This window comes from Oncorhynchus keta, chromosome 37, assembly GCF_023373465.1.
Source record: "Oncorhynchus keta strain PuntledgeMale-10-30-2019 chromosome 37, Oket_V2, whole genome shotgun sequence".
Lineage (NCBI taxonomy): Eukaryota > Metazoa > Chordata > Actinopteri > Salmoniformes > Salmonidae > Oncorhynchus > Oncorhynchus keta.
The window spans coordinates 27674288-27690544 of NC_068457.1; the positions used below are offsets into that span (position 1 = coordinate 27674288).

General features: G+C 46.6%; 1 protein-coding gene and 1 long non-coding RNA gene across 9 annotated transcripts in view; both read right to left on the minus strand.

Moving 5' to 3' along the window:
- Positions 1 to 16257, minus strand: part of pir (pirin) — a 39342-nt gene that overhangs the window by 21078 nt on the left and 2007 nt on the right. The window contains exon 4 of the mRNA XM_052498948.1: positions 10893 to 11048. Within this exon, the coding sequence (XP_052354908.1) occupies positions 10893 to 11048 (156 nt within the window). The remainder of the gene's footprint in view (positions 1 to 10892; positions 11049 to 16257) is intronic.
- Positions 1805 to 7976, minus strand: LOC127916824 (uncharacterized). 8 transcript variants are annotated; one of them, XR_008096185.1, is made up of 3 exons: positions 7685 to 7976; positions 4054 to 4160; positions 1805 to 1871 (listed from the first exon to the last, which is right to left on the minus strand). It is a non-coding gene; the product is annotated as an uncharacterized LOC127916824 (long non-coding RNA). The 8 variants fall into 8 exon arrangements; XR_008096187.1 differs by lacking the exon at positions 1805 to 1871 and adding an exon at positions 1883 to 1939; XR_008096184.1 differs by lacking the exon at positions 1805 to 1871 and adding an exon at positions 2123 to 2212.

The window sequence follows — 16257 nt, forward strand, 5'->3', positions numbered from 1 at the left end:
TGGATGTCTATCTTCCCAGTGCTGTGATATGTACCTAGTGGATGTCTATCTTCCCAGTACCTAGTGGATGTCTATCTTCCCCAGTGCTGTGATATGTACCTAGTGGATGTCTATCTTCCCAGTGCTGTGATATATACCTAGTGGATGTCTATCTTCCCAGTGCTGTGATATGTACCTAGTGGATGTCTATCTTCCCCAGTGTACCTAGTGGATGTCTATCTTCCCCAGTGCTGTGATGTCTATATGTACCTAGTGGATGTCTATCTTCCCCAGTGCTGTGATATGTACCTAGTGGATGTCTATCTTCCCCAGTGCTGTGATATGTACCTAGTGGATGTCTATCTTCCCAGTGCTGTGATATGTACCTAGTGGATGTCTATCTTCCCCAGTGTACCGAGTGGATGTCTATCTTCCCCAGTGTACCTAGTGGATGTCTATCTTCCCTGTGCTGTGATATATACCTAGTGGATGTCTATCTTCCCCAGTGCTGTGATATGTAACTAGTGGATGTCTATCTTCCCAGTGCTGTGATATGTACCTAGTGGATGTCTATCTTCCCCAGTGTACCTAGTGGATGTCTATCTTCCCCAGTGCTGTGATATGTACCTAGTGGATGTCTATCTTCCCCAGTGTACCGAGTGGATGTCTATCTTCCCCAGTGTACCTAGTGGATGTCTATCTTCCCCTGTGCTGTGATATATACCTAGTGGATGTCTATCTTCCCCAGTGTACCTAGTGGATGTCTATCTTCCCCAGTGTACCTAGTGGACGTCTATCTTCCCCAGTGCTGTGATATGTAACTAGTGGATGTCTATCTTCCCCAGTGCTGTGATATGTACCTAGTGGATGTCTATCTTCCCCAGTGCTGTGATATGTACCTAGTGGATGTCTATCTTCCCAGTGCTGTGATATATACCTAGTGGATGTCTATCTTCCCCAGTGCTGTGATATGTACCTAGTGGATGTCTATCTTCCCAGTGCTGTGATATGTACCTAGTGGATGTCTATCTTCCCCAGTGCTGTGATATATACCTAGTGGATGTCTATCTTCCCCAGTGCTGTGATATATACCTAGTGGATGTCTATCTTCCCCAGTGTACCTAGTGGATGTCTATCTTCCCAGTGATGTGATATGTACCTAGTGGATGTCTATCTTCCCAGTGCTGTGATATGTACCTAGTGGATGTCTATCTTCCCCAGTGTACCTAGTGGATGTCTATCTTCCCAGTGTACCTAGTGGATGTCTATCTTCCCCAGTGTACCTAGTGGATGTCTATCTTCCCCAGTGTACCTAGTGGATGTCTATCTTCCCCAGTGCTGTGATATGTACCTAGTGGATGTCTATCTTCCCCAGTGCTGTGATATGTACCTAGTGGATGTCTATCTTCCCCAGTATACCTAGTGGATGTCTATCTTCCCAGTGATGTGATATGTACCTAGTGGATGTCTATCTTCCCCAGTGCTGTGATATGTACCTAGTGGATGTCTATCTTCCCCAGTGCTGTGATATGTACCTAGTGGATGTCTATCTTCCCAGTGTACCTAGTGGATGTCTATCTTCCCCAGTGCTGTGATATGTACCTAGTGGATGTCTATCTTCCCCAGTGTACCTAGTGGATGTCTATCTTCCCCAGTGTACCTAGTGGATGTCTATCTTCCCCAGTGTACCTAGTGGATGTCTATCTTCCCCAGTGCTGTGATATGTACCTAGTGGATGTCTATCTTCCCCAGTGTACCTAGTGGATGTCTATCTTCCCAGTGCTGTGATATGTACCTAGTGGATGTCTATCTTCCCCAGTGTACCTAGTGGATGTCTATCTTCCCCAGTGCTGTGATATGTACCTAGTGGATGTCTATCTTCCCCAGTGTACCTAGTGGATGTCTATCTTCCCCAGTGCTGTGATATGTACCTAGTGGATGTCTATCTTCCCCAGTGTACCTAGTGGATGTCTATCTTCCCCAGTGCTGTGATATGTACCTAGTGGATGTCTATCTTCCCCAGTGTACCATAGTGGATGTCTATCTTCCCCAGTGATGTGATATGTACCTAGTGGATGTCTATCTTCCCCAGTGTACCTAGTGGATGTCTATCTTCCCCAGTGTACCTAGTGGATGTCTATCTTCCCCAGTGCTGTGATATGTACCTAGTGGATGTCTATCTTCCCCAGTGCTGTGATATGTACCTAGTGGATGTCTATCTTCCCCAGTGTACCTAGTGGATGTCTATCTTCCCCAGTGCTGTGATATGTACCTAGTGGATGTCTATCTTCCCCAGTGTACCTAGTGGATGTCTATCTTCCCCAGTGCTGTGATATGTACCTAGTGGATGTCTATCTTCCCCAGTGTACCTAGTGGATGTCTATCTTCCCCAGTGTACCTAGTGGATGTCTATTTTCCCCAGTGATGTGATATGTACCTAGTGGATGTCTATCTTCCCCAGTGTACCTAGTGGATGTCTATCTTCCCCAGTGTACCTACCTAGTGGATGTCTATTTTCCCCAGTGATGTGATATGTACCTAGTGGATGTCTATCTTCCCCAGTGTACCTAGTGGATGTCTATCTTCCCCAGTGTACCTAGTGGATGTCTATCTTCCCAGTGATGTGATATGTACCTAGTGGATGTCTATCTTCCCCAGTGCTGTGATATGTACCTAGTGGATGTCTATCTTCCCCAGTGTACCTAGTGGATGTCTATCTTCCCCAGTGATGTGATATGTACCTAGTGGATGTCTATCTTCCCCAGTGCTGTGATATGTACCTAGTGGATGTCTATCTTCCCCAGTGCTGTGATATGTAACTAGTGGATGTCTATCTTCCCCAGTGTACCTAGTGGATGTCTATCTTCCCCAGTGCTGTGATATGTACCTAGTGGATGTCTATCTTCCCCAGTGATGTGATATGTAACTAGTGGATGTCTATCTTCCCCAGTGTACCTAGTGGATGTCTATCTTCCCAGTGCTGTGATATGTAGTGCTGTGTGTACCTAGTGGATGTCTATCTTCCCCAGTGATGTGATATGTAACTAGTGGATGTCTATCTTCCCCAGTGCTGTGATATGTACCTAGTGGATGTCTATCTTCCCCAGTGTACCTAGTGGATGTCTATCTTCCCCAGTGCTGTGATATGTACCTAGTGGATGTCTATCTTCCCCAGTGTACCTAGTGGATGTCTATCTTCCCCAGTGTACCTAGTGGATGTCTATCTTCCCCAGTGCTGTGATATGTACCTAGTGGATGTCTATCTTCCCCAGTGCTGTGATATGTACCTAGTGGATGTCTATCTTCCCCAGTGCTGTGATATGTACCTAGTGGATGTCTATCTTCCCCAGTGTACCTAGTGGATGTCTATCTTCCCCAGTGCTGTGATATGTACCTAGTGGATGTCTATCTTCCCCAGTGATGTGATATGTAACTAGTGGATGTCTATCTTCCCCAGTGCTGTGATATGTACCTAGTGGATGTCTATCTTCCCCAGTGTAACTAGTGGATGTCTATCTTCCCCAGTGCTGTGATATGTACCTAGTGGATGTCTATCTTCCCCAGTGTACCTAGTGGATGTCTATCTTCCCCAGTGCTGTGATATGTACCTAGTGGATGTCTATCTTCCCCAGTGCTGTGATATGTACCTAGTGGATGTCTATCTTCCCCAGTGCTGTGATATGTACCTAGTGGATGTCTATCTTCCCCAGTGTACCTAGTGGATGTCTATCTTCCCCAGTGTACCTAGTGGATGTCTATCTTCCCCAGTGCTGTGATATGTACCTAGTGGATGTCTATCTTCCCCAGTGTACCTAGTGGATGTCTATCTTCCCCAGTGTACCTAGTGGATGTCTATCTTCCCCAGTGTACCTAGTGGATGTCTATCTTCCCCAGTGTACCTAGTGGATGTCTATCTTCCCCAGTATACCTAGTGGATGTCTATCTTCCCCAGTGCTGTGATATGTACCTAGTGGATGTCTATCTTCCCCAGTGTACCTAGTGGATGTCTATCTTCCCCAGTGCTGTGATATGTACCTAGTGGATGTCTATCTTCCCCAGTGCTGTGATATGTACCTAGTGGATGTCTATCTTCCCCAGTGCTGTGATATGTACCTAGTGGATGTCTATCTTCCCCAGTGCTGTGATATGTAACTAGTGGATGTCTATCTTCCCCAGTATACCTAGTGGATGTCTATCTTCCCCAGTGCTGTGATATGTACCTAGTGGATGTCTATCTTCCCCAGTGCTGTGATATGTACCTAGTGGATGTCTATCTTCCCCAGTGCTGTGATATGTAACTAGTGGATGTCTATCTTCCCCAGTGCTGTGATATATACCTAGTGGATGTCTATCTTCCCCAGTGCTGTGATATGTACCTAGTGGATGTCTATCTTCCCCAGTGCTGTGATATATACCTAGTGGATGTCTATCTTCCCCAGTGCTGTGATATGTACCTAGTGGATGTCTATCTTCCCCAGTGCTGTGATATGTACCTAGTGGATGTCTATCTTCCCCAGTGCTGTGATATGTACCTAGTGGATGTCTATCTTCCCCAGTGATGTGATATGTACCTAGTGGATGTCTATCTTCCCCAGTGCTGTGATATGTACCTAGTGGATGTCTATCTTCCCCAGTGTACCTAGTGGATGTCTATCTTCCCCAGTGTACCTAGTGGATGTCTATCTTCCCCAGTGTACCTAGTGGATGTCTATCTTCCCCAGTGTACCTAGTGGATGTCTATCTTCCCCAGTGCTGTGATATGTACCTAGTGGATGTCTATCTTCCCCAGTGTACCTAGTGGATGTCTATCTTCCCCAGTGATGTAATATGTACCTAGTGGATGTCTATCTTCCCCAGTGTACCTAGTGGATGTCTATCTTCCCCAGTGTACCTAGTGGATGTCTATCTTCCCCAGTGCTGTGATATGTACCTAGTGGATGTCTATCTTCCCAGTGCTGTGATATGTACCTAGTGGATGTCTATCTTCCCCAGTGTACCTAGTGGATGTCTATCTTCCCCAGTGTACCTAGTGGATGTCTATCTTCCCCAGTGTACCTAGTGGATGTCTATCTTCCCCAGTGTACCTAGTGGATGTCTATCTTCCCCTGTGCTGTGATATCCCCAGTACCTAGTGGATGTCTATCTTCCCCAGTGTACCTAGTGGATGTCTATCTTCCCCAGTGTACCTAGTGGATGTCTATCTTCCCCAGTGCTGTGATATGTAACTAGTGGATGTCTATCTTCCCCAGTGCTGTGATATGTACCTAGTGGATGTCTATCTTCCCCAGTGCTGTGATATGTACCTAGTGGATGTCTATCTTCCCCAGTGTACCTAGTGGATGTCTATCTTCCCCAGTGCTGTGATATGTACCTAGTGGATGTCTATCTTCCCCAGTGCTGTGATATGTACCTAGTGGATGTCTATCTTCCCCAGTGTACCTAGTGGATGTCTATCTTCCCCAGTGCTGTGATATGTACCTAGTGGATGTCTATCTTCCCCAGTGTACCGAGTGGATGTCTATCTTCCCCAGTGCTGTGATATGTACCTAGTGGATGTCTATCTTCCCCAGTGCTGTGATATGTACCTAGTGGATGTCTATCTTCCCCAGTGTACCTAGTGGATGTCTATCTTCCCCAGTGTACCTAGTGGATGTCTATCTTCCCCAGTGTACCTAGTGGATGTCTATCTTCCCCAGTGTACCTAGTGGATGTCTATCTTCCCCAGTGCTGTGATATGTACCTAGTGGATGTCTATCTTCCCCAGTGATGTAATATGTACCTAGTGGATGTCTATCTTCCCCAGTGTACCTAGTGGATGTCTATCTTCCCCAGTGTACCTAGTGGATGTCTATCTTCCCCAGTGCTGTGATATGTACCTAGTGGATGTCTATCTTCCCCAGTGCTGTGATATGTACCTAGTGGATGTCTATCTTCCCCAGTGTACCTAGTGGATGTCTATCTTCCCCAGTGCTGTGATATGTACCTAGTGGATGTCTATCTTCCCCAGTGTACCTAGTGGATGTCTATCTTCCCCAGTGTACCTAGTGGATGTCTATCTTCCCCAGTGTACCTAGTGGATGTCTATCTTCCCCAGTGCTGTGATATGTACCTAGTGGATGTCTATCTTCCCCAGTGTACCTAGTGGATGTCTATCTTCCCCAGTGCTGTGATATGTACCTAGTGGATGTCTATCTTCCCCAGTGTACCTAGTGGATGTCTATCTTCCCCAGTGTACCTAGTGGATGTCTATCTTCCCCAGTGTACCTAGTGGATGTCTATCTTCCCCAGTGCTGTGATATGTACCTAGTGGATGTCTATCTTCCCCAGTGTACCTAGTGGATGTCTATCTTCCCCAGTGCTGTGATATGTACCTAGTGGATGTCTATCTTCCCAGTGTACCTAGTGGATGTCTATCTTCCCCAGTGATGTGATATGTACCTAGTGGATGTCTATCTTCCCCAGTGTACCTAGTGGATGTCTATCTTCCCCAGTGCTGTGATATGTACCTAGTGGATGTCTATCTTCCCCAGTGCTGTGATATGTACCTAGTGGATGTCTATCTTCCCCAGTGTACCTAGTGGATGTCTATCTTCCCCAGTGTACCTAGTGGATGTCTATCTTCCCCAGTGCTGTGATATGTACCTAGTGGATGTCTATCTTCCCCAGTGTACCTAGTGGATGTCTATCTTCCCCAGTGCTGTGATATGTACCTAGTGGATGTCTATCTTCCCCAGTGTACCTAGTGGATGTCTATCTTCCCCAGTGTACCTAGTGGATGTCTATCTTCCCCAGTGATGTGATATGTACCTAGTGGATGTCTATCTTCCCCAGTGTACCTAGTGGATGTCTATCTTCCCCAGTGTACCTAGTGGATGTCTATCTTCCCCAGTGATGTGATATGTACCTAGTGGATGTCTATCTTCCCCAGTGTACCTAGTGGATGTCTATCTTCCCCAGTGTACCTAGTGGATGTCTATCTTCCCCAGTGCTGTGATATGTACCTAGTGGATGTCTATCTTCCCCAGTGCTGTGGATATGTACCTAGTGGATGTCTATCTTCCCCAGTGTACCTAGTGGATGTCTATCTTCCCCAGTGTGTGATATGTACCTAGTGGATGTCTATCTTCCCCAGTGCTGTGATATGTACCTAGTGGATGTCTATCTTCCCCAGTGCTGTGATATGTACCTAGTGGATGTCTATCTTCCCCAGTGTACCTAGTGGATGTCTATCTTCCCCAGTGCTGTGATATGTACCTAGTGGATGTCTATCTTCCCCAGTGCTGTGATATGTACCTAGTGGATGTCTATCTTCCCCAGTGTACCTAGTGGATGTCTATCTTCCCCAGTGCTGTGATATGTACCTAGTGGATGTCTATCTTCCCCTATGTACCTAGTGGATGTCTATCTTCCCCAGTGCTGTGATATGTACCTAGTGGATGTCTATCTTCCCCAGTGTACCTAGTGGATGTCTATCTTCCCCAGTGCTGTGATATGTACCTAGTGGATGTCTATCTTCCCCAGTGCTGTGACCTAGTGGATGTCTATCTTCCCCAGTGTACCTAGTGGATGTCTATCTTCCCCAGTGCTGTGATATGTAACTAGTGGATGTCTATCTTCCCCAGTGCTGTGATATGTAACTAGTGGATGTCTATCTTCCCCAGTGCTGTGATATGTAACTAGTGGATGTCTATCTTCCCCAGTATACCTAGTGGATGTCTATCTTCCCCAGTGCTGTGATATGTACCTAGTGGATGTCTATCTTCCCCAGTGTACCTAGTGGATGTCTATCTTCCCCAGTGCTGTGATATGTACCTAGTGGATGTCTATCTTCCCCAGTGCTGTGATATGTACCTAGTGGATGTCTATCTTCCCCAGTGTACCTAGTGGATGTCTATCTTCCCCAGTGCTGTGATATGTACCTAGTGGATGTCTATCTTCCCCAGTGCTGTGATATGTACCTAGTGGATGTCTATCTTCCCCAGTGTACCTAGTGGATGTCTATCTTCCCCAGTGTACCTAGTGGATGTCTATCTTCCCCAGTGCTGTGATATGTACCTAGTGGATGTCTATCTTCCCCAGTGCTGTGATATGTACCTAGTGGATGTCTATCTTCCCCAGTGCTGTGATATGTACCTAGTGGATGTCTATCTTCCCCAGTGCTGTGATATGTACCTAGTGGATGTCTATCTTCCCCAGTGTACCTAGTGGATGTCTATCTTCCCCAGTGCTGTGATATGTAACTAGTGGATGTCTATCTTCCCCAGTGCTGTGATATGTAACTAGTGGATGTCTATCTTCCCCAGTGCTGTGATATGTAACTAGTGGATGTCTATCTTCCCCAGTGCTGTGATATGTAACTAGTGGATGTCTATCTTCCCCAGTATACCTAGTGGATGTCTATCTTCCCCAGTGCTGTGATATGTACCTAGTGGATGTCTATCTTCCCCAGTGTACCTAGTGGATGTCTATCTTCCCCAGTGTACCTAGTGGATGTCTATCTTCCCCAGTGCTGTGATATATACCTAGTGGATGTCTATCTTCCCCAGTGCTGTGATATATACCTAGTGGATGTCTATCTTCCCCAGTGCTGTGATATGTACCTAGTGGATGTCTATCTTCCCCAGTGTACCTAGTGGATGTCTATCTTCCCCAGTGTACCTAGTGGATGTCTATCTTCCCCAGTGCTGTAATATGTACCTAGTGGATGTCTATCTTCCCCAGTGTACCTAGTGGATGTCTATCTTCCCCAGTGATGTGATATGTACCTAGTGGATGTCTATCTTCCCCAGTGTACCTAGTGGATGTCTATCTTCCCCAGTGTACCTAGTGGATGTCTATCTTCCCCAGTGTACCTAGTGGATGTCTATCTTCCCCAGTGTACCTAGTGGATGTCTATCTTCCCCAGTGCTGTGATATGTACCTAGTGGATGTCTATCTTCCCCAGTGTACCTAGTGGATGTCTATCTTCCCCAGTGATGTAATATGTACCTAGTGGATGTCTATCTTCCCCAGTGTACCTAGTGGATGTCTATCTTCCCCAGTGTACCTAGTGGATGTCTATCTTCCCCAGTGATGTGATATGTACCTAGTGGATGTCTATCTTCCCCAGTGTACCTAGTGGATGTCTATCTTCCCCAGTGTACCTAGTGGATGTCTATCTTCCCCAGTGCTGTGATATGTACCTAGTGGATGTCTATCTTCCCCAGTGCTGTGATATGTACCTAGTGGATGTCTATCTTCCCCAGTGTACCTAGTGGATGTCTATCTTCCCCAGTGTACCTAGTGGATGTCTATCTTCCCCAGTGTACCTAGTGGATGTCTATCTTCCCCAGTGCTGTGATATGTACCTAGTGGATGTCTATCTTCCCCAGTGTACCTAGTGGATGTCTATCTTCCCCAGTGCTGTGATATGTACCTAGTGGATGTTCATTGTTCTTCTCAAAGCTCCACTAACATTAAAATAACACACTGTTCAAAATGGCTGCTCCTACTTTTGGTCCAGGGGCTAAGCTGTGCACTAAATAGGTTCTAGAGCCCTCAAACTCAACGTCGGACCTGGAAGCCAGTTCCACTGCGTGTTCTCATTGTCCCCTCTAATCAGGGACTGATTTAGTCCTGGGAAACCAGGTGTGTGCAATTCATTATCAGGTAAAACAGAAAACCAGCAGGCTCCGGACCTCGTAGGGTAAGAGTTGAGTACCCCTGGTCTAGAGAATAAGGGCTCAGGGAATAGGGGTTTTAGCCAAAAGTAGTGCACTATATAGGGAATAGGGGTTTTAGCCAAAAGTAGTGCACTATATAGGGAATAGGGTTTTTGCCAAAAGTAGTGTACTATATAGGGAATAGGGGTTTTAGCCAAAAGTAGTGCACTATATAGGGAATAGGGAGACATTTGTGATGCACATTTTCAGTGCCCAGAGGGTGATGCAGCGTTGCTGTGGGAAGCTAATTGAGCAATAACACTTAAAACTTTCGTCAGCAGCTTTCCCCTCCTGTTCCACTGTGAGGAAACCCGTCTGCCCTGGGTTAGTAGCCCCCCTGGGTTAGTAGCTCCAGCCCCCCCCAATGGTGTTTGTCTCTTCCGCTCTCTCTCTCTCTCTCTCTCTCTCTCTCTCTCTCTCTCTCTCTCTCTCTCTCTCTCTCTCTCTCTCTCTCTCTCTCTCTCTCTCTCACTGTTGCACACACACACACCAAGTCTCTTGTTGTAGTATTTTGGTATTTTATTAGGATCCCCGTTATCTGTTGCACAAACACACACACACACACAACACACACACACACACACACACACACACACACACACACACACACACACACACACACACACACACACACACACACACACACACACAGACACACACACACACACACACACACACACACACACACACACACACACACACACACACACACACACACACACACACCAAGTCTCTTGTAGTAGTATCTTAGTATTTTATTAGGATCCCTGTTAGCTGTTGAGAAAGAAGCAGCTCCTCTTACTGGGTCCACACAGAACATGACATAATTTAGTCTCCTTGTTCAACAGCCACACCATTCATTACCAGATTCAGCTGAGGTCCAGAACTTAGGGAATGATTTGTACCAAATACAATGTTCTTAGTTTTAGAGATGTTCAGGACCAGTTTATTACTGGCCACACATTCCAAAACAGACTGTAACTCTTTAAGGGTTTTAGTGACTTCATTAGCTGTGGTTTCTGATGTGTACACGGTTGAATCATTAGCATACATAGACACACATGCTTTGTTTAATGCCAGTGGCATTTCGTGTCTATTTAGTCCCTATTAAACCACTTCCTGGTTGGTGCTGACTGACTGACCAGGGACAACAGCTTTACGACTGCTGCATGGGAAAAACACAGGAAATGCCCCTGAAGGCACGATGCTTCATTGGTTCTGGTGGGAGTCTGGTGAAGAGTAGGAACCTACAGACTGTACTGTGAGTGTCACAAGGTGTTTCCCTACCTGTAAATCCCCTGGTTTCAGTAGTCCAGAGTGACCACAGAAATCCTCATGAGCTGAAACGCCTTTCAAAACGTAGGTCACCTAAACAAAGACAAAATAGATCCAAATATATTCACAAAGCCACAGATGAGCCATTGCTGATTTTATATAACAGCTAGAGAGGCAAAACAAAACATTAACTGTGCTCTGCAGTTTATCCCTCCCCCGAATACCAACCGTGTCTAGAGAAGTGGAAAACAACTTTCTCTAAGTCTTTTTGCCAATTGAGGTTGAGATTAGGAAAGAGATGAATGAATCTCAGTTGTAAACATGAATGGTTTGGGAAGGAAATCTCATCATAAAGCTCGTAAGACTGAAAAACATAGTATGGTTCATCATTGATTTCATATTTTCCTCGTGCAAGTCTAACAGATGAAATATGTACAGTGTGTGTGTGTGTGTGTGTGTGTGTGTGTGTGTGTGTTGTGTGTGTGTGTGTGTGTGTGTGTGTGTGTGTGTGTGTGTGTGTGTGTGTGTGTGTGTGTGTGTGTGTGTGTGTGTGTGTGTGTGTGTGTGTGTGTGTGTGTGTAATGCAGTGTCCGTTGAGCAGGACAGACAAGAGCACATGTTCACTCCCCGTGTCCATTCCACTGCCACATGGACTGAGGTCAAAACAGACAGGAAGTAGAAAGCTATAGAGGTTAGAGGTAAACATCTGTCTCTCAGAGAGGCTTCCAAACCTCCAGCCAGGGGGTGAGAGCCTCTCTCTGATCTGGCAGCGCACGCGGCATTGAGCTCTGAGATGTAACAGTGAGCCAACACACCTGCTGCATGGAATGCTGGGCCGTGGGCGCTTCAGCCGCGCCCCGTCAGGTCTGGTCCAGTCCGCGGCCAGATGGACACTAAGCTACACATATACAGTATCAGCTGGGCCTATGGCCTCATCTGGTCTGGGCCATGGTAGACGCTATGTTAGGTTACACATGTATATACAGTATCAGCTGGTCTGGGCCATGGTAGACGCTATGTTAGGTTACACATGTATATACAGTATCAGCTGGTCTGGGCCATGGTAGACGCTATGTTAGGTTACACATGTATCTACAGTATCAGCTGGTCTGGGCCATGGTAGACGCTAGGCTAGGTTACACATGTATATACAGTATCAGCTGGTCTGGGCCATGGTAGACACTATGTTAGGTTACACATGTATCTACAGTATCAGCTGGTCTGGGCCATGGTAGACGCTAGGCTAGGTTACACATGTATATACAGTATCAGCTGGTCTGGGCCATGGTAGACACTATGTTAGGTTACACATGTATATACAGTATCAGCTGGTCTGGGCCATGGTAGACGCTATGTTAGGTTACACATGTATCTACAGTATCAGCTGGTCTGGGCCATGGTAGACGCTATGTTAGGTTACACATGTATATACAGTATCAGCTGGTCTGGGCCATGATAGACGCTATGTTAGGTTACACATGTATCTACAGTATCAAAAACAGGCCGAGACTTTTCTATTAAAAACACTTGTTTTGACTCTATAAATTCCCACTGTGGACCATCGCCTTTATGGTTGAGGAAACCGTGATTCACCAAAGCAGAAGTTTAATTTCCCTCCTCCCCTCTGTCTAAATATGTGATACTGGTGGGTTTTCATTCAAACCCCAGTATCCAAAAGCAAGCTAATGCTATGTACAACAAACCTATTGAGAAGCTTTTTCTGGCCAAGGCTGACACTACAGTAGGCCTGTTAGTGCCATCTGCTGGCGTTAGCAGGAAGTGCATCAATGGTGTATGTGCCTCAACCTCCCTCATCTTTAATGGGGTATGTGCCTCACCCAACCTCCTCAATATTGGTGTATGTAACCTCACCCCCCTTCATCATTAATGGTGTACGTGCCTCACCCTCCTCATCATTAATGGTGTACGTGCCTCATCCTCCCTCATCATTAATGGTGTACGTGCCTCATCCTCCCTCATCATTAATGGTGTATGTGCCTCATCCTCCCTCATCATTAATGGTGTACGTGCCTCATCCTCCCTCATCATTAATGGTGTATGTGCCTCATCCTCCCTCATCATTAATGGTGTACGTGCCTCACCCTCCCTCATCATTAATGGTGTATGTAACCTCACCCCCCTTCATCATTAATGGTGTACGTGCCTCATCCTCCCTCATCATTAATGGTGTACGTGCCTCATCCTCCCTCATCATTAATGGTGTACGTGCCTCATCCTCCCTCATCATTAATGGTGTACGTGCCTCATCCTCCCTCATCATTAATGGTGTATGTAACCTCACCCCCCTTCATCATTAATGGTGTACGTGCCTCATCCTCCCTCATCATTAATGGTGTATGTGCCTCATCCTCCCTCATCATTAATGGTGTACGTGCCTCATCCTCCCTCATCATTAATGGTGTATGTGCCTCATCCCCCTCATCATTAATGGTGTACGTGCCTCATCCTCCCTCATCATTAATGGTGTACGTGCCTCATCCTCCCTCATCATTAATGGTGTATGTAACCTCACCCCCCTTCATCATTAATGGTGTATGTGCCTCATCCTCCCTCATCATTAATGGTGTATGTAGCCTCATCCTCCCTCATCATTAATGGTGTATGTGCCTCACCCTCCCTCATCATTAATGGTGTACATGCCTCATCCTCCCTCATCATTAATGGTGTACGTGCCTCATCCTCCCTCATCATTAATGGTGTACGTGCCTCATCCTCCCTCATCATTAATGGTGTACGTGCCTCATCCTCCCTCATCATTAATGGTGTACGTGCCTCATCCTCCCTCATCATTAATGGTGTACGTGCCTCATCCTCCCTCATCATTAATGGTGTACGTGCCTCATCCTCCCTCATCATTAATGGTGTACGTGCCTCATCCTCCCTCATCATTAATGGTGTACGTGCCTCATCCTCCCTCATCATTAATGCCTCATCCTCCCTCATCATTAACGTGCCTCATCCTCCCTCATCATTAATGGTGTACGTGCCTCATCCTCCCTCATCATTAATGGTGTACGTGCCTCATCCTCCCTCATCATTAATGGTGTACGTGCCTCATCCTCCCTCATCATTAATGGTGTACGTGCCTCATCCTCCCTCATCATTAATGGTGTACGTGCCTCATCCTCCCTCATCATTAATGGTGTACGTGCCTCATCCTCCCTCATCATTAATGGTGTACGTGCCTCATCCTCCCTCATCATTAATGGTGTACGTGCCTCATCCTCCCTCATCATTAATGGTGTACGTGCCTCATCCTCCCTCATCATTAATGGTGTACGTGCCTCACCCTCCCTCATCATTAATGGTGTACGTGCCTCATCCTCCCTCATCATTAATGGTGTATGTGCCTCATCCTCCCTCATCATTAATGGTGTACGTGCCTCACCCTCCCTCATCATTAATGGTGTACGTGCCTCATCCTCCCTCATCATTAATGGTGTACGTGCCTCATCCTCCCTCATCATTAATGGTGTACGTGCCTCATCCTCCCTCATCATTAATGGTGTACGTGCCTCATCCTCCCTCATCATTAATGGTGTACGTGCCTCATCCTCCCTCATCATTAATGGTGTATGTGCCTCATCCTCCCTCATCATTAATGGTGTACGTGCCTCATCCTCCCTCATCATTAATGGTGTACGTGCCTCATCCTCCCTCATCATTAATGGTGTACGTGCCTCATCCTCCCTCATCATTAATGGTGTACGTGCCTCATCCTCCCTCATCATTAATGGTGTACGTGCCTCATCCTCCCTCATCATTAATGGTGTACGTGCCTCATCCTCCCTCATCATTAATGGTGTACGTGCCTCATCCTCCCTCATCATTAATGGTGTACGTGCCTCATCCTCCCTCATCATTAATGGTGTACGTGCCTCATCCTCCCTCATCATTAATGGTGTACGTGCCTCATCCTCCCTCATCATTAATGGTGTACGTGCCTCATCCTCCCTCATCATTAATGGTGTACGTGCCTCATCCTCCCTCATCATTAATGGTGTACGTGCCTCATCCTCCCTCATCATTAATGGTGTACGTGCCTCATCCTCCCTCATCATTAATGGTGTACGTGCCTCATCCTCCCTCATCATTAATGGTGTACGTGCCTCATCCTCCCTCATCATTAATGGTGTACGTGCCTCATCCTCCCTCATCATTAATGGTGTACGTGCCTCATCCTCCCTCATCATTAATGGTGTACGTGCCTCATCCTCCCTCATCATTAATGGTGTACGTGCCTCATCCTCCCTCATCATTAATGGTGTACGTGCCTCATCCTCCCTCATCATTAATGGTGTACGTGCCTCATCCTCCCTCATCATTAATGGTGTACGTGCCTCATCCTCCCTCATCATTAATGGTGTACGTGCCTCATCCTCCCTCATCATTAATGGTGTACGTGCCTCATCCTCCCTCATCATTAATGGTGTACGTGCCTCATCCTCCCTCATCATTAATGGTGTACGTGCCTCATCCTCCCTCATCATTAATGGTGTACGTGCCTCATCCTCCCTCATCATTAATGGTGTACGTGCCTCATCCTCCCTCATCATTAATGGTGTACGTGCCTCATCCTCCCTCATCATTAATGGTGTACGTGCCTCATCCTCCCTCATCATTAATGGTGTACGTGCCTCATCCTCCCTCATCATTAATGGTGTACGTGCCTCATCCTCCCTCATCATTAATGGTGTACGTGCCTCATCCTCCCTCATCATTAATGGTGTACGTGCCTCATCCTCCCTCATCATTAATGGTGTACGTGCCTCATCCTCCCTCATCATTAATGGTGTATGTGCCTCATCCTCCCTCATCATTAATGGTGTACATGCCTCATCCTCCCTCATCATTAATGGTGTACGTGCCTCATCCTCCCTCATCATTAATGGTGTACGTGCCTCATCCTCCCTCATCATTAATGGTGTACGTGCCTCATCCTCCCTCATCATTAATGGTGTACGTGCCTCATCCTCCCTCATCATTAATGGTGTACGTGCCTCATCCTCCCTCATCATTAATGGTGTACGTGCCTCATCCTCCCTCATCATTAATGGTGTACGTGCCTCATCCTCCCTCATCATTAATGGTGTACGTGCCTCATCCTCCCTCATCATTAATGGTGTACCTGCCTCACCCTCCCTCATCATTAATGGTGTACGTGCCTCATCCTCCCTCATCATTAATGGTGTACGTGCCTCATCCTCCCTCATCATTAATGGTGTACGTGCCTCATCCTCCCTCATCATTAATGGTGTACGTGCCTCATCCTCCCTCATCA